Source organism: Saccostrea cucullata, unplaced genomic scaffold (assembly GCF_032062105.1).
Source record: "Saccostrea cucullata isolate Sc308-1 unplaced genomic scaffold, CSIRO_AGI_Scuc_v1 ctg342, whole genome shotgun sequence".
Lineage (NCBI taxonomy): Eukaryota > Metazoa > Mollusca > Bivalvia > Ostreida > Ostreidae > Saccostrea > Saccostrea cuccullata.
Genome location: NW_026936636.1, coordinates 262,029 through 282,307, shown reverse-complemented (window position 1 = coordinate 282,307; position 20,279 = coordinate 262,029). Strand labels below are relative to the sequence as shown.

The 20,279-nt window shown below is 36.0% G+C and overlaps 2 protein-coding genes and 3 long non-coding RNA genes across 6 annotated transcripts; 2 read left to right on the top strand and 3 right to left on the bottom strand.

The window, feature by feature from the left end:
• Positions 1 to 421: 421 nt before the first annotated feature.
• On the top strand, positions 422 to 5,748 carry LOC134246000 (uncharacterized). Of its 2 annotated transcripts, none has more exons than XM_062728248.1 (7): positions 422 to 710; positions 1,781 to 1,870; positions 2,158 to 3,452; positions 3,686 to 3,923; positions 4,044 to 4,163; positions 4,297 to 4,395; positions 4,516 to 5,748. In XM_062728248.1, the coding sequence occupies exons 1-7, from the start codon at positions 636 to 638 to the stop codon at positions 4,825 to 4,827; spliced, it is 2,229 nt and encodes a 742-aa protein (XP_062584232.1). In that variant the 5' UTR covers positions 422 to 635; the 3' UTR covers positions 4,828 to 5,748. The 2 variants fall into 2 exon arrangements, with proteins under 2 accessions (XP_062584232.1, XP_062584231.1); XM_062728247.1 differs by having other exon boundaries at positions 4,270 to 4,395.
• A 3,017-nt stretch (positions 5,749 to 8,765) lies between these two features.
• LOC134245981 (alpha-aspartyl dipeptidase-like) lies at positions 8,766 to 13,772 on the top strand. The gene is made up of 8 exons (XM_062728210.1): positions 8,766 to 8,900; positions 10,401 to 10,489; positions 10,635 to 10,709; positions 10,806 to 10,885; positions 11,126 to 11,299; positions 12,407 to 12,466; positions 12,957 to 13,039; positions 13,497 to 13,772. Exons 1-8 carry the CDS (start codon positions 8,809 to 8,811, stop codon positions 13,549 to 13,551), a joined length of 708 nt encoding a protein of 235 aa, XP_062584194.1. The 5' UTR covers positions 8,766 to 8,808; the 3' UTR covers positions 13,552 to 13,772.
• Positions 13,773 to 15,425: 1,653 nt separating this feature from the next.
• LOC134245987 (uncharacterized) lies at positions 15,426 to 16,758 on the bottom strand. The gene is made up of 3 exons (XR_009987564.1): positions 16,690 to 16,758; positions 16,507 to 16,589; positions 15,426 to 15,518 (listed from the first exon to the last, which is right to left on the bottom strand). It is a non-coding gene; the product is annotated as an uncharacterized LOC134245987 (long non-coding RNA).
• Positions 16,759 to 16,976: 218 nt separating this feature from the next.
• Positions 16,977 to 18,816, bottom strand: LOC134245978 (uncharacterized). The gene is made up of 8 exons (XR_009987561.1): positions 18,721 to 18,816; positions 18,516 to 18,575; positions 18,006 to 18,416; positions 17,807 to 17,896; positions 17,599 to 17,703; positions 17,383 to 17,482; positions 17,197 to 17,273; positions 16,977 to 17,104 (listed from the first exon to the last, which is right to left on the bottom strand). It is a non-coding gene; the product is annotated as an uncharacterized LOC134245978 (long non-coding RNA).
• Positions 18,817 to 18,923: 107 nt separating this feature from the next.
• LOC134245979 (uncharacterized) lies at positions 18,924 to 19,427 on the bottom strand. Its single transcript, XR_009987562.1, has 3 exons — positions 19,341 to 19,427; positions 19,143 to 19,237; positions 18,924 to 19,026 (listed from the first exon to the last, which is right to left on the bottom strand). It is a non-coding gene; the product is annotated as an uncharacterized LOC134245979 (long non-coding RNA).
• Between the last annotated feature and the right edge of the window lie 852 nt (positions 19,428 to 20,279).

Genomic DNA, 20,279 nt, shown 5'->3' with positions numbered 1-20,279 from the left:
TAATTATTATCTCATTATTATCACGGGTAATTTTATAAAATAAAAAGTAATATCATAAAAAAATGAAATGGTGCAATTATAGGCCCATATAACTGTACTCAGCATGTCACAATAATTAGCACATTTATGTGTAATCACCGAAATTGACATGTGTACATAGTCAGCTCTTAATTACACATGAGTGGCCATGTGTCAGTACAGAGAGATAGAGTATACTCAACTGTAGAAACCGTTGTATATATAAAGAGTAAATAACTCAACCTGTCAGACACTGTCAATGAACTAACCAGCACTGAGAATTTATATTTCCCCCTGTGCAACACTGTTTTTATACCAAAAACACAAAATTTTGAAGTTAGTGTAGAATTCACCATTATCGTGCATATACCGACCGAAATAATAACTCCTCCCCGACCCTGCATAATTCATTATTTATATTAATAAACAGTGGCTATGTGCAATACTGATGCGAACATGTGGGGGATTTTGACCGATTAACGGGTGGATGTGTCCGTGTGATTAACAAATACAGTCTTATCACGGATAGATAAGATTAACCCCCGGATCAAGGAAAGATCTGATTACCCGAACATCCTTTGTAAATCGATCTAGGGAAGTCGAGTCGTGAAGCAGCCATGTCTAGCCTGTTTTCATGTTTTGGGAAGAAAAGCAAGGTTAAAAGAGGGAATAAGGAACCCAAAGATAGATCGGTAAGCAATAATTTAGTCTTACTTTAATCATTTTTGGGAATTATACTGAGAGATGTGATTGTCAATAGCTTCTTTTATTGCCTCGCTTTGCATTGATTTTCTTTGTTTAACTGTATAAATAAAACGTGCATGTTTGTGTGCGATTTATGATATGGTAATTAAGTATTTCACAATGTTGTTTAAAACATCACTGTAGTTACATGTGTATAAGCATTTTTAAGATAACAAGAAACTGGCCGAGTTATTAAAGAAATATGAATTGCGGGACGTTCTTAAATTTCTTTCACCATTCATATTTCCTGTTGCGTGTAGTTAAGTTTAATTTTTCCCAATGCAGGAAATAATTTATGGATTTTATTCAACATAACATTCGGGGAATAGAAATAATAATGTTACTGGTAAATAAATGAAAAACCACAATATCGTATGCATATGCATTTATTATGCGGTTTATATTAGTAAAAATACTAGTATTATGCAAAATCAGATTATTTCAGCAATTCAGACATTTACATCTTTGATCCAAAATTACACCATAATCAAATTCAGGCAAAATAATTATGGTACAAAACATTATGTAAACTGAATCAGCGATTTACATAAATGGAGAAAATTGGTCATTTTGGTTGGATGTCAAAATCGATTCCGTTTTTTCCCAGCTTCTTTGTGTGAACGTAGACAAAATTAAGAATATCGATCTGTCAAATGTGTTAATGTCGAATTAATGATGTTTTCAAACGTATATCGGAAAAGGTCACACGTAGACACTTACACAGAAGACTTAACATTCACATTAAAAAACACTATTAAACCTTAATTAATGTTTGAAAATTACTGATGATATGGCTATTTGATAGCTACAACGGAATAATCCAGATTAACCTGGCTGTTCACAAACCGTAAAATCTTTTCAAAACGTGTTAAACGCTTTAAAACAAAACATTTAGCAAACATTTAACAGCTGGATAATCTTCGCAGGAGATCCGTCTTATTGCACACTTCATGACCATGACCCAACGATCTCAGGGGACCGGTTATTAATTCAAAAATATTTTCCCGTTTTATTGCAGAAAAACGCCAAAAGGAAAGAACAGGTTCCAGTTCCCATCGAGGATGAGAGAAAACCGCCATTGGAAGAAAGTGTTCCAGATAAAGCTCAGGTAATTACCTAATTAACAACTTGTGTGCTTTATTAACAACGTGTTGCACTGTAGGGGTTATATTCAATATGCCACAACAAAATGTGCTTTCACTTTTTTACCGGCAGTGAAAACTGTTTATTATCATACTTTATTAACACGGAGTGAAAATATACACATAAATATCGATTTAACAATTGCTAGTATTTTAATAATTTGAAAAGCGAAACGTATGCTAAATCAAAACATGTGAAAATATTCTAGTGTCACAAGTATAGTTGAGTTTTGGTGATTTCTTTCGTATACAGTTAAATGGAGATGTTCATAAAGAAGAGAAAGAAGAGGTGGAGGTACCCCCGCCTGAGGAGCCTAAAAGTCCTTTGATTAAAGAACTGGAAATTAAACTACAGGATCGGAAGGATAAAACTAAAGAAAACGAAGAAACCAAAACAGAAATAAAAGAAACAGAAGTTAATTCACCACAAGAGAAGGATAAAGAAGCTGAAAAGGAAATTGAACAGAAGCCTCAAATTACAATTGTCACCGTGACAGATGAGGTTGAAAAGAAAGTGTCGACCGTGGAGACGAAGGCACCCACCGTGGATATGAAGGCACCCAACGTGGAGATGAAGGCTCCCATGGTGGAAAAAGGTGGAGAGGTCGTAGACAAAGCAGCAGAGGAACAGATAGAGAAACTGAAATCCGAGATTGCACAACTCAGAACAGAAAATATCAAACTCAGAGAAAACGTATCAGAGAATGAGAAACTAAAAAATATATCAAAAGAAAAATCACAATTAGAAGAGAAAATCAAAAGTTTGGAAGATTCTTACAAACAACTTCAAGCAAAAGAAAAAGAAACAAATGCTGAATATGAAAAGTTGAAGAAATCTGTGTCAAAAGAAGGTGATAAGTTTAAAGATGAGGTGGAAGAAAGATTAGGACTTGCTCTCAAAGAGAGACAGCAAATTTTAGAGTCATTTGAGGAAATCAGTAAGTTGTGCTGTAATCTTGCCCCTAGAATTGACAATATTGAGTCCACAAAGGTTACGCCAAACGAAGAGGATATAACTCCGCGGATAGACAGCTTGGACGAATCCCAGAAACTGGTCAACAAAGACGTAACAACGCTAAGACACCATATAGATGAACTAGAATTACGAATCATTCGTCTGGAAGTTGACAAAGACAACCTGGAAGATCTTCATAATGAAGAATCCCTTGCTTTGGACAAAACAAAAAAGGAAAACACTATCTTATTGAGTAAAATAAAGAAACTAGAAATAGAACTAGAAGGAAAGAAGACAAATTTAGTCCGAGTGGAAAAAGAGAAGGCTCAAATGTCAACACAGCTATCGTTGCTCATGACAGAAGTTGAAAACTTGAAGCGGAAGATGGACGAATTGTCCGTTGCTCACGGTGAAAAAGAAGCAGAGTTAGAAAATTCCATAAGGAAACATTCAACTCTGAACGAGGAAATTAAAGTCCAGGGAATTAAAATTCAGACGATGACTTCATTGATCAAAGAAAAAGAAGAAGCCTGTAACAAAGCGGAGAAGAAACTCCGGGAAGCCAAAAAACTCAACGAGGAACTTATGAAAAGGTAAATACTTTCGAATTGAAAATAGTTTCTTGCGGAGAGTTGTGAAAAATAATTAACTCTATGCAGAGGGTTTGAACAGGTTGCTTCAAAATTAGAAATAAATTTAACTGATTTGCTATTTTAAGAAATTTGGTCATCATGCCGAATCTGACTTCAAAAACGGACAAAAAAAATTAAGCAGTTTGGATTTTTATAAATATAGGTATAAATACTGATAAAAATAATATTTACAGGTTACATGAACAAGAAAGTAAGAAACACAATGGTACCAGTCCAGTGAAAGTGAATGGTGCCTCCTCCCTCCATCCCCAAGCCCCTCTCGCAGACGACATAGATCGTCTTCGCAAAATCTCAGAGCGGTTCTCTGTGGAACTCTATGGTGGCCTTTGGCGGGAAGCCTACGAAAAACTTACAACAGTATTCAAAAGAGAGGAAAAGAAATCGTTACAAATACTAATGGACTTCTGCACCGTAAGTTCCACATTTCCTTGAAATTCTGATTTTCTCAGTACGCATGATCTTTTTTAACTGTGAATTTCTTGTGACGTATTTAGGATTGTTGCTAAGTATTTTTATGATTTTGTTTTCCAGGAAGCATACCTCCATTGTCGCAGAACAGCCAGACAACAATTGGATTCGGTGTACTCGCTGTTGACCAATCCTTCCGTCGCACACGGACGTAACAGCATCAGCAGACGATCTCCATCATCCGTAAGTAACAAGCCCGCGCAATTCTGTTTTTCATTTTATCTGTCTTCAGTTTGTTTTGTTTGCAGATTTAGTGTTGTTTTCTATATTTTACGATATCTAATTTTAGAATTTATGTAAGAATATTATTATACAGAAACAGTCAACGCCAGAGAACATACCGCCAAGTCTTCGTCAACAGATTGTCCAGTTCCGGAAAGATCCATCCCGAGATTTTCTAGACAGTTTGTACGATGTAAGAATGCATTGCACTTTTTAAAAATGAAAATATTGCGCGATCCTTTAATTTAGCACATCTTAAGCATTGTTAAATTAGTCATTTTAATTTATATTATGTCGTGTTATTATTTTTTAGGACTTCCTAAGTGTCTTAGATTTCCAGAAGTCCCGACACCTCAGGAGTTTCCATATGAAGGAAGTGAAGGATATCGCCCCCTACATCACAAAATGTCTGGCCATCAGCTGGGAAATGGTAGTCCAAGATCCGCCTATGTATTTACAGTTCAAAGTCAGACACGGAACCCCCGTAGATAGGGAAAAATACAACTTTTACACCATTGAGGGCGATGTTGTGGATTATCTGGTGTGGCCCGCAGTGCTTAGGGAAGAAAACGGGGCCGTCCTGCAAAAAGGAATGGTGCAGGCGATTTCATCCAGACCGGGTTAATAAATTTCATGGTTTACAAGTGAAAATCAAATTCAATGTAAATGGGTCCACTTGACACACAATCGGCATTTCTTTCAGAGAAGAAATTATACATGGTTTTATCATGTTTTCTATGCTCAGATTGGGTTTGTACAAATTGAAATCGTGTTGTGATTTATTTATTTTTATTCATTGCGCTTTTGTGTTTACAATGATTTATACTAAAACTTTTGTCTCTTCGCCTGAGTCCCTAATACGTTTATCCTCGTCTTTGTTCAAAGCACTGCCTTGATGAGTTTACTGCCTAATCCAGAATAAAGTCGTATCGCAGATTTTTTTTTTATGTAGAGTAGGATTTTTTTGCATCAAAATCATCGATTTATTGGTTATTGAACGATTGGACTTGTTTTGCTTTTTGTGTTGTGTTCATGGACTAGTCCTTTAATTTGCTTTAGACACGAATTATACGTACACGTTATTTTTAAGGATGGTGTATTTGTAAACAGGGAATAGTTTTAATTGATGCTCACATGATTGCATAATCTAGTCATCGGACTGGTGTTCGGTTTTCACCACCTATAGTATTACAGATATTGCAATACTTCGTCTCATTGGTGCCATTTTAGAGGTAGATATTTTACCATACATTAGACACAATGCTTATTTATAACCACATTTTATAATTATCGAAGAAATCAAACTTTTTTTTATAGATTTTTTTAATAATGGCAGTTTTAACTGCAGCTTTTAAACTACAATTTTATGGAATGCGCATTTTTTGCAGCATATCATTCCTATAGTAAGAGAGACTCTCATACATGGGGACATTAATTTTTGCTTGGCATTTGACCTTGTGTTTTGTAATTAAGGTTGTTTAAGATAACAAAATGTACATTTGTTGTGTCTTTTTTGTTGTTGAGAATAAAAATAATAAACGCAATATTTATAATTTTGTTCTTAATATAAACTTTGGACGAAGATCTACACAAAGTTTCAGAAGAGAGAGAGACAGATGATGATGATAAAAATGATGCAATATTTAATATTTATACATGCACAAGAGCACACAAAGGGACGTACAAAGATTGTGATTTCTGTGGCTGAGACATTTTAGGCTTGATGGAATTATTTAGATAACGAACAGCGTATAAAATATCAAAGGTGGAATCTGGTATACCAGGGAGGAGAAACATCCTCTGCCGACCTGTCACACTATTACAGCGAAATACGAAATGGCAGTTAAATTTTCAATAGCCTGCTGGATAGCTCAATAGGGTATTTAATTTGGTCTACCAAGTATCACATTAGGTTTGAATCTAGGTCACAAGGTTACTCAGGTGTATCATTGGTTTTTACAGGTAAATGTGAGTTGATTTCAATGTTGTATGAAGCCACATGTATGTGCTTAAGTTTTATGCTGTAATACATGCAATACTTTTCTTTAATTGAAATATTTTTTTCAGTAAAATTGTATTCCAGCGCTTCAATAATGAATATATTCTGCACACTTCTAATTGCTATCAAGTCTTGTCACTTCCATTATAAAAACCCATTGTAATCTATTTTCATAATTAACATAACAGTAATTTCATATTACAGGGTAAAATTTCTCTTTTAGACAAATGTTAGTAAACAATAGCACCAGCACCCATGTTTTAGATTAAACTGCTTAACATTGCTTAATGCAGCATTCAAATACATTTGAGTACACTATTTGTTGTACGTTAAAATCTCATCATCCATGATTTTTGATTTTATAGTTTTGCTAGAATTATTAATATAGGTTTAAAAATAATTAATATATATAACTAAAAGTTTTTAACTCTCATAGCAGTGAAGAATTCTCTAATTATGATATGCCTTTAATATTTGCCTCTATTCTTAACCACTAAAATTTTACTTAATAAATATAACTATTACTTAGTTATTTTTTAAAATATGAAAGAATAAAATAAGAATTGAATATATAAAGAATAGAATAAATAGCAAGAGTACCTAGTCTTATCCATAATTTCTTTTGTAAAACAAGCCCTTTATCAATTCAAATTTCAGTTATTCAGAGAGTAACAGATATGAATAGAGAAATTTGATGGGTGTAGAAATGTTCATCATAATTAATTTAATACATTTTACATGTGCTATTTATATCATTCGAAGTATTTATGATATTATTCAGTTTATGTGCCTGTTTATGTATAATCCATAAAGTGGGAAAAGTGAGGAGCTAACTTTATCCTGACTTTGTTAACAATACCTTTTGTAAGAATGGAAAAGGGGGGGGGGGGGGGCTGTCATTCACTAATTCTGCAAAAAGTATGTGCAATTAAAGAAAAGTATTGCATGTATTTACTGTATAACACTTTGGCACATACATGTGGCTTCATACAACATTGAAATCAACTCACATTTACCTGTAAAAACCAATGATACACCTGAGTAACCTTGTGACCTAGATTCAAACCTAATGTGATACTTGGTAGACCAAATTAAATACCCTATTGAGCTATCCAGCAGGCTATTGAAAATTTAACCGCCATTTCGTATTTCGCTGTAAAGCGCCCTAAATGAATTCTGCTTCATATGAATACAAAAGTAAATCTGCTTATTACGAGGCCCAGGAAAGATGAAACCCAATTGGAAGTATCCTCAGGTAGTGTAGATTCAAGTTTGTTCAGACCATGACCCCCGGGGTAGGGCTGATCCATAATGTCTGCTCAAAGTTTTACATAGAAATACATATATAGGATTTTTTTTATATCTTCTTCTCCAGAAGCACTGGGCCAGGAAAGACGACACTCATGTGGAAGCATCCCCAGGTAGTGTATATTCAAGTTTATTCAAATCATGACCCCCGGGGATATGGCGGGGCCATAATGAATGATCAAATTTTAACATAGAAATATATATATGTGGACATTTAAAAAAAAAACTCTTCTTCTCCTGAACCATTGGACCAGGAAAGATGAATTTCATGTGGAAGCACCCTCATGTAGTGTAAATTCAAGTTTGTTCAAATCATGACCCCCGGGGCTGACAAAGTTTTACAGGAAAAATCTTTTAAAATCTTTTTCTCCAAAACCATTGGATGAGGATAGATGACACTCATGTGGAAGCATCATGTGGTACATGTAGTGTAGATTCAAGTTTGTTCAAATCAAGACCTCCGAGGATAGGGCGGGGCCACAATGGCTGATCAAAGTTTTACATAGGAATGCATAGGGAAAATCATTTAAAAATCTTCTTCTCAAGATCAGCAAAGCTATGATTTGTGATATTAATATGGAAACATCCTCAGTTAGAACCTAATCCACTTTTTCCTCCAATCAGCAACTGCTAAATTTTCCATTAAGTTGATCACTTAATTGTTAAGATTTTATGTCTATGCAATAACCATGGTAACTCCGCGCGCTGACTTATTAGCCAATGAAAAATAGGTTCTAAGTAAGTTAGATCATATTAAGTAAAATTTTAGTGGTTAAGAAGGGCTTAACCACTAAAATTTTACTTAATATGATCTAACTATTACTTAGAGTTAATCTAATTTTGTTCATATCATGACCCTTGGGGGAAAGGTGGGGCCATAAAGGGCAATCAAATTTTTATATAGAAATATAATATATATATAAACTCTTCTTCTCAAAATATTGCAAAAATTATACATGTATGCTTTATTGATATAGTGACATTCTCAGGTAATAAAAAAAATTTCACCCCATCCCCCTCCCCCCTTTCACCCAAACAAGTAAAGTCAACTTTTCTGAGCTGATTTGTGTTTTTTAACTAGCCCATGTGCTCAAGTGAGCGATCACAGGGGCTTGTCACGAAATATTTATCTTCTTTTAATATAGTAACCTCTACTATAAAATACTTGTGTAATTTTTATAGTAGGGGTAACTATATTAAAAGAAGATAAATATTTCCTGACACGCCCCTGTGGAGCGATGTGGCCCATGGGCCTCTCTTGGTTTTACCTACCGGTACTTTCACTTTCAATTTACAGTCATGAGGCGTTTGCTTTTGATTTCCAATTCAACGCTTCACGGAGGCGGTTATCTAGATCACTGTAAGGACCAGATTAAAAGTTTTCTGTCCAAGTAAGTTAAACATCTGTCTGTTGAAAACTTAAAACATTTTTATTTCTTTACCAAATTAAAGTTAGCTCTGTAAATGAAAAGGGGGGCGTGTAGATTAATCGTTGTAGGTCTACCATGTGATGCCATATCGATCTTATCGTTTTATGCCCCCGTAATCGAAGATTCGGGGGTAGGCCTATATATACACAATGTAAAGCTTTTGACCTGTCTGTCTACCTGTCTGTCTGTCCGAAAAAAAACTTTAATATTTGAGTGGGTGGGCCTATGGCTTTCATATTTCACAGATGTATACCTTGTGACAAGACCTTTCCTTGGGTACCACCAATTTGACCTTGACCTTGGAGTTTGACCCACTTTTAGAAAAAGTTATCACACTTTAACTTAGGTCATGAATTTTAAACAGTTGGTGCTAGGGCTTTCGATCATACTTTACATGTGTATTCATTGTGACAAGAATTTCAGTGGGTATAAATAGTTTGGACCTTTTGACCTTAGAGTTTGGCCCACTTTTTAAAAACTTTAACCTTGGTCATAACTTTTGAACAGTAGAACTAAGGCTTTCATATTTCACCAGTATATTTTTATGACATTTACCTTTCTTTGGGTACCAATAATTTTGACCTTGACCTTTGGAGTTTGACGTGCATTTGAGAAAATTCAACCCTTACCATAAGCTGCCATATAGGGGCATCAGTCAGGGGCATCACTCACTCAACAAACACATCTTGTTTTAGATGATGGTACAGTATTATAATTGATAATATCAAACAGGTAAAAAGTAAAAGAATATTTCACTTGTTGTCGTAATTTAATTGCAGTTGTTCTTTTCTCATAAAGAAAAGTAGTTTGACTTTTTTTTTCAAAACAATGCTCAGGTTTACTATCTGCCATTGCCATGCCTGTTTGGTACAGCTCAAAATCCAGGAAATGAATGTTAAGATTATGTCAGAGTTTTCCCCCTTCACAGTTTGATATGACAGCTAGCCAAACATAGTGCTCAAGCAATTTTGATCACTGGTGCCAGATATAGCTGAGTTGTTGGAGTACCTGTCTATAGTTTTGGGAGAGGTGGGGATAGGGGGGTTGAATCATGCTGGGGCTTTCCAAAATTTCCCCATCAATGTTACATGTGTGGGTTACAGCAGATTCAGTTGCCGTTAGCCATTTGGTTGAGCCTGGTTGAGCAGCTGACTAGTCACCCAGGGATCTAGGTACCAGGATCTGAATTGTCACATTTTCTCCTCTCAGTGAAAGATAATTTGGTGCCTCTATGCCTAAGTGACAAGTGAAAGACCTGACATGGATGAGCCTGGTTGGTGTTTTGAGGAGTCTGAGGGAGGGGAAGATCTTTAAGGAGGGATTAGTGTGTCAACCAGGAAAGTTTGATCAGATAGCTTAGCTGGTAGAGCACCTGACTAGTGATTCAGAGGGCCTAGATTTGAATCCTTTTCTGGTCAAGTTTATTCTCAACAGATAATTCTGCATTTTCTCCTTTTACAGTTCTGTTCAGAAGGTTTTGTTTGTTCCATATGCACTACATGACAGAGATGGATACACCAAAATTGCAAAGACAGCATTCAATGAGATGGGTAACAGATACACTGTATTTTATATTGTACCTTTATAAGCTTCAGTTAAATGATTAATAAAAATGTAATGTTTTAAAAGCTTTATTTTTTTTTAGTTCTAGCTGAAATGATACAGTTTCTATATTTTTGTCTTTTGTATTTGAAGGATATGACCTTGATGGAATTCATGAACACAAAAATGCTGTAGATGCAGTTAAGTCTGCCCAAGCCATATTCATAGGTAAATTTTAATGAGAAATAATTAGATTTTTGTGTAATATTTGATTCTGAAAACCTTGGAGATTTTGGATTGTTAAAAGGATTTCTCTTTTCATAGGTGGAGGGAATACCTTCAGGCTGCTAAAGACTTTGTATGATGAAAAGATTGTGGAGGTGATCAGAGAAAGAGTAACAAAGGTAACATCAGGGTATTCCTAAAGCAATAAACCCCTAACCAGTAAAACACTGGGGAATAAAAGTGTATTTCCGAAATTCCATTACCTGAACATTATCAAAAAATCTAATTTTCTCGTAGAAATGTGGAATGATACATGTATGACTTTCAAAATTAAAGGAAAAACTATTTCCCCAAAATTTGCCTCTTTAATGTCACATTCAAGGAAACACGCCATTAAAATGATGCAATTTATCTTGTAGGAGAATGTGCCTTACATTGGCTCCAGTGCTGGGACTAATGTGGCAACACGTAGTATCAACACCACTAATGACATGCCCATAGTGTACCCGCCTTCGTTTGGTGCCATCGGACTTGTGCCCTTTAACATAAACCCTCATTACCTGGACCCGGATCCCAGCAGTAAACACATGGGGGTATGCACTGTATATGTACTATATATGTAAAATGAAATGGGCACATATTACATCTAGTTATATGGCTTTTGTAATCAGGAGCTGTCATTTTATTACAAAAATGGTTAAAGATATACACAGATTCCTGGTTGATCTACCTGGTAAACTTATTTGCACTAAGAAACTTTTAATGATGCTTTAAAAAATAGAAGAATGCTTAACAAATTGGATAAAAAAAGCAAATAAACACACAATATGAGCATTATACTATCTGCTCTAGAATAATATAAGGGACATCAGAAGTGGTAATGCATGATATACTAGAAATATGTCCATAGGACATGAATGCCCCTTGAGGATATATTAGTAAAGCAACATGAAAATTTGTTTGTGTATAAAATTTGATCAGAATATCTTAAATAGTGATGCAGCTGAATTGCTTACATTAGTATGTATCAGCATATGAAGTTTGACACTAATTTCATTAAAGTGAGGTCCCTAGATGCATCATCCATGCAAGTTTGGTTCAAGCAGGGCTTATAGTTACTTTGGAATGAAAATATAGGTCAGATCCAGCATCCGAAGCAAGTCTGGTAGTGTCCATCCTTAGATGCATCATCCTTGCAAGTTTGGTCCAAGTAGGCCTTATAGTTCCTTAGGAATGGACCTGCTCCAAAAACTTTAACCTGGTCACTCATCTGGAAAATGTACATCCGAAGCAAGTCTGGTATTGTTCATCCTGAGATGCATCATCCATGCAAGTTTGTATCAACATGTGAAGTTTGATAACACCATCTTGAATGGTATGTTTAAAACTGAGCTAAACACTAATTTAAGAAAAGTGAGGTCAAGGTCAAAGGAAAGGTCAAGGTCAAAAAATGATGATGCAGTTGCATAGCTCTCATCAATATCTATCAGCATATGAAGTTTGATGAAAATATCTTGGATAGTTTCTTTGAAACTTAGCTTTGAACAGAGCTAAACACAAAGTGTGACGGAAGGACAGAAGGATGGAAGACGGACATGACAAACACTATATGCCCTGGCCATATTCATGGCGGGGCATAAAAATCTCTTTTTTAAAGTTAAATATACAGGTACATTCATTTGGAAATTTCTTTTATGCAGGAAACCAGGGAGGCCAGAATCAAGCAGTACCATGAGTATGAAACCTGTCCACCAGTTCTGGTCAGTAAATACTTTCTAAACTCAAGATTCTCAACTATTATGTTTTTGATAACCAATATCTTTACAGTAAAGTAAGGATTTGCTTCAACTGGGAGAAAAAATTGTATCTTGCATAAAAATAACTATGGATTTATACCATGTAAGTGGAAATTTTAGGGAAAAGCAAATTAATTGAATTGTCCTTAAAAATCAGTACATTAATTGTATTAAATTTTAGCAAGAAGTAATTTTAGCAGTTTTATGGTGCATATAGGAAGATAACAGTATACTCTAGTACGGTATAAATTGTTAGCAATATTTATTTCTAGAGCAATCTCAACACTCTCCCTAAAAATGCCAAAATTGAATCCTAGCTAAAATTTCTGCTTATATGTATTTTGAAGCTAAGCTGATTTTTTTTTTCATTTGTTATATTGTACACTTTTTAATGATACATGTTAATCTTTACAGTATTTTGAAGCTAAGCTCATTTCAGCTTTACTTTTGATAGGGTCTGAGGGAGGGTTGTATACTGCTGGTAGAAGGAGATAAAGCAACACTAAAAGGCAAAACAGGGGCTAGGTTATTTGTCAGGTAAAACAGATCATCCACTTTTGAACTTTTTGTTATTTATGATAAAATTATTATTTTTTAGCTCACCCGAAACAAAAGTCAAGTGAGCTTTTCTGAACAAGCTTTTCTGAACAAGGGCTGCTCAATGCCCATCTGTCATCTGTGCCATGTTGCATGTCTTAATTCTGTTATCAGTATTGGAGCCTATAAACCTCATAATTGTAAAACACACTTATAGTGAACACCCTTATAATGAATTGACATTTATCACAAAGTGATTTTCAATTCCCGTTGGATTTAAATATATTGTGAAACTAATGGATATAATGGTTTAGGATTATAACAAAGCAAAATCACACGTTTCTGGCACTTCATTATAAGCATGTTTTATTGAATGATGTGTCATTTATGACTTTAATACATGTACTTATGAGAGTGTTATGCCATCAATAACTTTTTTAAACAATTTAATTTTCAGGGGGAAGGAACCAGTTGAGTACCAGCCAGATGATGATTTAAGTTTCTTACTGTGACATTGTCCTATCCTTTTTCCATTATTCAAGGACAGGAAAAATGCATTCAAGGTGTCAAATTACATTAATGTACATTAGATGTGTAGTTTTGGGTAGTTTATATTTGTTGAAAAGTACATGTATAGTAATTTGCATTTTATGTTACTTTTGTAATTCTAACTGTGATAATATCAATGCAAATGAAATAAAGCTGGTAAATAAACAGCAATTAAAGTATAAAAAATAATTTATTGTTCTTATTCTAATCATAGAGGAAGTTTAAAAATTATTTGTTAATACCATAGTACTTATACATGTAGTGAATTAAAAGGAAATATTGTATACTGGTAGTCATTCAATTACCAGGGTGTGAAGATTTCATTATCTGTTACAATGGTAACTTACATGTAGATATTAAAGTGTTTTTTTAGTTTTTGGCATGAGCATTAATGGTGCAGTTGTTTCAGAAAATTTACACAAGCACATAAGGAGGTTATCGTTTTTTTTTCTGCAATAGCTGCAACATAAACACTCCCATGCACCCCCCCCCCCCCCTTTCGATTGATTGATTGTATGTTGTTTAACATCCCTCTTGAGAATTTTTCACTTGTGTAGAGACGGCACCTTTTGCCTGTAGAGAACTGCAAATTTTTTCCTATACTCGGCACTTACAGTCATTGAGCAGGAAGGGATCTTTTTTATGCCAGCACCTACTGCATTTGATTTATACGGTCTCATCTAAAGGACCGTCCCTACGTCCCACAGTGGGATTCAAACCATAACAATCAACTCCTTTTTAAAAGGACCTTCTCTACGTCCCACAGTGGGATTCGAACAATAAGGATCAACTCCTTCCTTTGCAACTCTGGAGCGGATGGTCTAATTAACCACTGTGCCACTGGAGCGACCCTTTTGAGAAGAAGAAGACACATTTCTTCTTCTTTTTTTAGTTCAAAGGTACACTGTTTCAAAGTACCAGGTAATTACACTATATATCTTCTCAGATGGCTATACTCCAAAGATTAAAAAAACTCTTTTACTTGTAATACTATTTTATTTATTCTCATTATGAAATATTGAAGTAATAATAATAAATATCATTTATATGAGATTTAATAAGTTCAATAAGACATCACTGTCATTTCACTTTAATACGCTCCATTGACAAGTAAAATGCAATTAAAAAATTCTCAGGTTTATAATTTTTGTTTATTTACTTTTACACTGTAAAACTTACATTATTGTTTACTGGCTGAATGCTTAAAATTAGCCATACAACTCAAGAAAATTTATATTTTATTGTTTACTGAATGTCACATCAAAAAGAATATATCAAATTTAGACAATAGCTATATACAAAACTCAGAAAAGCTTTAGAAACTAATGTTCAAGATACTTTACACATGGTCACTGTTCCTTAACACAGGGTCACAGATTCTACACTCAAGGTCACAGAAGATAAACAAATGTCAGATTTTTAACACATAACACAAGGTCACAAATTCACAACATAAGGTCACAGATCCTTAACACAGGGTCACAGATCACACAAAATCACAGATTCTAAACCATTTTCAGAGATCTTTCACACATAACACATGATCACAAATTCCCAACACAAGGTCACAAATTCCCAACAAAGGTCACAGATCCTTAATGAACACAGGGTCACAAATCCATAATACAAGGTGAGAAATCCTTCATTAATAATGCAGGGCCTTAGATCCAGAACACAATGACACAGTTTTGTATGTATTGCACAGTTCCCTTTATAGAAAAAATGTTTCTAAAAAGAATGAAAAATGTTAGTTAGTTAAACTAATTACAATGGAAAGCCTCAAAACCATCATCTCACTTTCTTTGATGGTATAGAAATTATACAGGGTATAAAAATTATATCTCACCAAAACTTTCATGAATTCTTCTCACATTAGCTGACAGCTGACATTCCTCAGTTCATATTGTAGTCAAGGTTGTTCCTCCCTCTGCTAATGAAAAAATGTCTCGAGTCTAAAAAGTACATTCATTTAATTTTTAATTCTGGTCAAAATACCCATGTTTATTACAATTTTTTTACTCTGTTTTGAATCCCAGATGCCCCAAATGATTTTTAAAGAAATTTTGTATTTTTACCAAAAAATATCAATAAAGTATCAATAAAGAATCCTGTCCAGAGATAATGAAATTCACAATTTTGGAAGAGGCACCATTGTTCATCATAACCACATACTAAGCTTAGTTCATCAGCTTTATACCCAGGAGCAAAGATTTTCAAAGAAATAATGTACTTTCCCTACATGACCCAAAGAATCCTACCATAGTAGTTGAACCCCTGACCCTAGGACCATGAATTTTAAATATTTGGTTGACGGCTTAATTAAAATCATGTTCAGTATGGTATTATATAGCCTGTTTGAAAAGTTTCATTGAAAGTCACATGATTAAAAAGGGTATGGCACCCTAAGCTCACTCGCTAGGATATAGATATTTTAGTATGGCTGATAGTGATACAATTGAGTGCAACGAATTTGGGCTATATATAATAGTTAGGAATGATTATGTGTTAGCAGTATAAAAATGAATAAAAGCAGGAACTAGCAGCATTCCTACTTAATATGTTTGAGATTTATTCATTTAGCACTTCATTGATTTACGGTATATTAGGAGGAACGAAGTGAGGGAGAATATACCAGGGTAATGCATGCTACAATAATGCCATAGCTCAAAGTCCTAAAGTAAAGATGAAGACTTTTAATGATTGAAATAATTTTGCTTGTTTTAACCCTACCCCTCAGTCCCTAAGAAAGCAGGGAGCATAACATTCTTAGGTTTTGTTTCCATAAGTGCTACATAAAATTGCATATTAAGGCACAATGAACATCGGCAGACAAAATAGGAAGTGTTGCAGTCTACATAAGTGAATCAAATGACCTAACAAGATGAAAAAATTTGCATTTATATGTAATTCATTCTTACCCTAACTCAAAGGATTGGCTGCAGTCTATGCCATCAGTATATATTTTTCAAAGGGAGATAGAAGGCTGCATGACATTGCATCTCTAAAAGAGAAAAAAACATGAAAACATTTCAATAGAGATGACAATCCTCATCTTTGAGAAAGAAATCCACACAAGACAGGTAGTAAAACTTGAGTCTTACCCTCTTTTCAATGGTTGACTTAAGTCAATCCCTCCTCACAAGAATCCTCATCATGGAGTTGTATATCATAGTGGGACCGAGGGACACCTAATCATTAATAACACAAAGAAAGAAACTCCCTTGAATAAAAAAAAAAAATAAATAAAAAAGGGATCCAAAAGTTCGATTCAAGCAATTTAATACTTACAAATTGCAAATGTTGTTTATTGGACATAGCTGGGCAATGGACTCCTCTTCTCCTCTTCTTCTGTCCTCTTCTCTTTATCTGTCCTCCTCTTCTGTAGGTTACTCCTCTTCTGTTCCTCTTCTTCTGTAGGCCAGCCATAGTCTTCCTCACCGCATTTGAATGGGAAACAAAGTACACCACATCATAGGGCTTCACTCTCAGTATGCACCAAGAAACTTTGAGCCATTTCTGCAGAGCAAAACCAAGACATGAAAGAATCACGCAGACTTCATATCAAGTGATTCATCAAGTGCATAGAGTAATAAAAGGTTCACACTTACTGACACAGTCGCAGAACTCCTGTCGGCAGGGGACAGTCTGCTCTTTCTTCTGTGCAATCAGGCCAGTCTTACCAAACCTGTTAACAAAGATGTCACATAGGTCAAAACCAAAGTAGCACTCTCGCAACACAGAAGAGTAACAGAGACCAACAGAGTGTCAGATGTACACATGGTATGTCTTCTTACCTTCACAGCTTGGGTCAGCCGCACTTCATCCAGGAACTCTTTGCACTCCTTCTGGCAGGTCCGAGTGCCCACTTCCTCTGGGAAACCAGAACATCCTGACCTGTTAACACTAAAAGTGGACACGAGTCAAACATCTGTGCAAAGACTAATGAAGTGAAGAGCCAAAGATCGTGATAACAAATAGAGCGCCAGGCCTGCACAATGTATCTTACTAACCTTGCGTTTGTCACAGTTGACCACCGAACTCTCAGCACTTAGGCTTTTTCAGCTGACAGTCTGCTCTTCAGAGCTGCAGTTAGAGGGCTGCATTAGGCTGCATCTCTACAGTATAAAATCAAGGCATCAAGAGAGCTGGCAATCTTCATGGAGTCAAAATGACAACAGAAATCAAGACAGTTAATGCAGCTTTAAATATGATTCTTACCCTCTCTTCAATGGTTGGCTGCAGTCCATCCTTGCTCACCAGAAGGCTGCCGTACGTCACAGTGGGACTGATGCTTGCCTAACCATTCTCCTGAAAACGCAGAAATTAGGCAGGTCAAACAAGCACTCATGTTGCTTTCATCAAGTTATAAATAGAAATAAGGGATCCAAAAGAGCTTCAAAAGCAGCTTGTTACTGACCTTCGGCCAATGTGGGCCGGTCTTCATAACTGGACAATGGAATCTTCATCTGTTGGCCGGCCTTGATCCTCCAGCGTCGTACCACGTCCCAGTCTCTGAAAATACACAACTGACACAAAATTAGTGCAAATTCAAAACAATAACAACACTACAACAAAATGAGTGAAAAAAGAAGTTCGTTCGGAAAGGACATAAAGGAGTTTAGGGGTTGGGATGGTTAGTTATGTTAGATTGAGGGGAGTGGATAGAAGACAGGAAAGAGACAGAATAGAATAAATTCAAAATCTTCTCTATTAGGCATCCTGGTGACGGATTTGGGTCCTTCTATCTTCCACTTCTGTTGCACTCTGCTGGGCTAGCTGGGCTCTACTTGGCTGGGCTCTGCTGGGCTGGGACTGCTCACTGTGCTTCCTGAATTGAGAGTCAAGAGGTCACAAAATGATACATTAACATTAATTGTCAAGAGTAAAAGCTCATCAAAGTTTGCAACAAGTAGAGTTTAAATCTTACCGCATCTTCTTACGATGACTGCAGTTGGCGTCGGGTTGGGGAAAACCTCCTACTCTTCTGCTAAAAAGGGAAAACAAGATATTTCATTAATTTCATAGTGTTATCAAAATTCTCCCAGTGCAAAGTTCAGATGTCTTTTATAATAACAAGTGCAAAATCCATTATGAATGTGCACAGAGTGCAAAATGTACACATTGCATCTTACCCTCACGTCTGGGATTGGCCGCAGTGCATCGCAGAACTCCTGTCGGCAGGGGACAGTCTGCTCTTTCTTCTGTGCAACCAGGCCAGTCCTACCAAACTTGTTAACAAAGATGTCACATAGGTCAAAACCAAAGTAGCACTCTCGCAACACAGAAGAGTAACAGAGACCAACAGAGTGTCAGATGTACACATGGTATATCTTCTTACCTTCACAGCTTGGGTCAGCTGCACTTCATCCAGGAACTCTTTGCACTCCTTCTGGCAGGTCCGAGTGCCCACTTCCTCTGGAAAACCAGAACATCCTGACCTGTTAACACCAAAAGTGGACACGAGTCAAACATGTGTGCAAAGACTAATGAAGTGAAGAGACAAAGATCGAGATAACAAATAGAGCGCCAGGCCTGCACAATGTATCTTACTAACCTTGCATTTGTCACAGTTGACCACCAAACTCTCAGCACTTAGGCTTTTTCAGCTGACAGTCTGCTCTTCAGAGCTGCAGTTAGAGGGCTGCATCTCTACAGTAGAAAATCAAGACATCAAGAGAGCTGGCAATCTTCATGGAGTCAAAATGACAATAGAAATCAAGACAGTTAATGCAGCTTTAAATATTATTCTTACCCTCTCTTCAATGGTTGGCTGCAGTCCATCCTTGCTCACCAGAAGGCTGCCGTACGTCACAGTGGGACTGACGCTTGCCTAACCATTTTCTTGAAAACACAGAAATTATGCAGGTCAAACAAGCACTCATGTTGCTTTCACCAAGTTATAAATAGAAATAAGGGATCCAAAAGAGCTTCAAAAGCAGCTCGTTACTGACCTTCGGCCAATGTTGGCAAGTCTTCATAACTGGACAATGGAATCTTCATCTGTTGGCCGGCCTTGATCCTCTAGCGTCGTACCACGTCCGAGTCTCTGAAAATACACAATTGACACAAAATTAGTACAAATTCAAAACATTAACAACACTACAACAAAATTAGTGGAAAAAGAAGTTCGTCCAGGAAGGAAGTTAAGGAGTTAATGGGTTGGGATGGTTAGTGATGTTAGACCAAGGGGAGTGGATAGAAGACAGGAAAGAGAAAATTTATTCTTGTGAGAAAATGCTCTTAAGAAGTTTAATTGGAATGGCCATGTTCTGAGGATGAATCATACCAGAAATTTTACCCCCACACTAACATGGCATCCAGAAGGAAAGAGGAAAGTAGGCTAACCAAAGAAGAAGAACATGGAAAAGATTACAGATGGGTGTCAGCAAGGGCAGCAGCCAAGGACAGATGCAGGTAGAGGGGCTGTTTCTGGGCCTTGGGTGCCAGCAGGTATAAACAGATAGCTGAGGATTTACCACAGCAATGAAACAACTTGAGGAAAGGAAAGGAGTGGTTATAGTAACGGTATGGCAATGGCTTTATTGAAACAAAATTCACTAACATGGCCTCAGGTTAAGGACTCCAAAAATGTTTGATGCAAAAAAAAAAAAAGACAGCAAAAGATGCAAAAAACAGAGTGGCATTTTCAGACAGATGCTTGTGGCATTTTCAGACAGATGCTTGTGACATT

Bases quoted from the DNA above. Each gene is read 5' to 3' on its own strand.
- LOC134246000 (XM_062728247.1), top strand. From the start codon at position 636: ATGTCTAGCCTGTTTTCATGTTTTGGGAAGAAAAGCAAGGTTAAAAGA. The intron at 711-1,780 runs GTAAGCAATAAT...GTTTTATTGCAG, and splicing joins AGGAACCCAAAGATAGATCG to AAAAACGCCAAAAGGAAAGA. The intron at 4,396-4,515 runs GTAAGAATGCAT...ATTATTTTTTAG, and splicing joins TTCTAGACAGTTTGTACGAT to GACTTCCTAAGTGTCTTAGA.
- LOC134245981 (XM_062728210.1), top strand. From the start codon at position 8,809: ATGAGGCGTTTGCTTTTGATTTCCAATTCAACGCTTCACGGAGGCGGT. The intron at 8,901-10,400 runs GTAAGTTAAACA...CTCCTTTTACAG, and splicing joins ATTAAAAGTTTTCTGTCCAA to TTCTGTTCAGAAGGTTTTGT. The intron at 10,490-10,634 runs GTAACAGATACA...TTGTATTTGAAG, and splicing joins GACAGCATTCAATGAGATGG to GATATGACCTTGATGGAATT.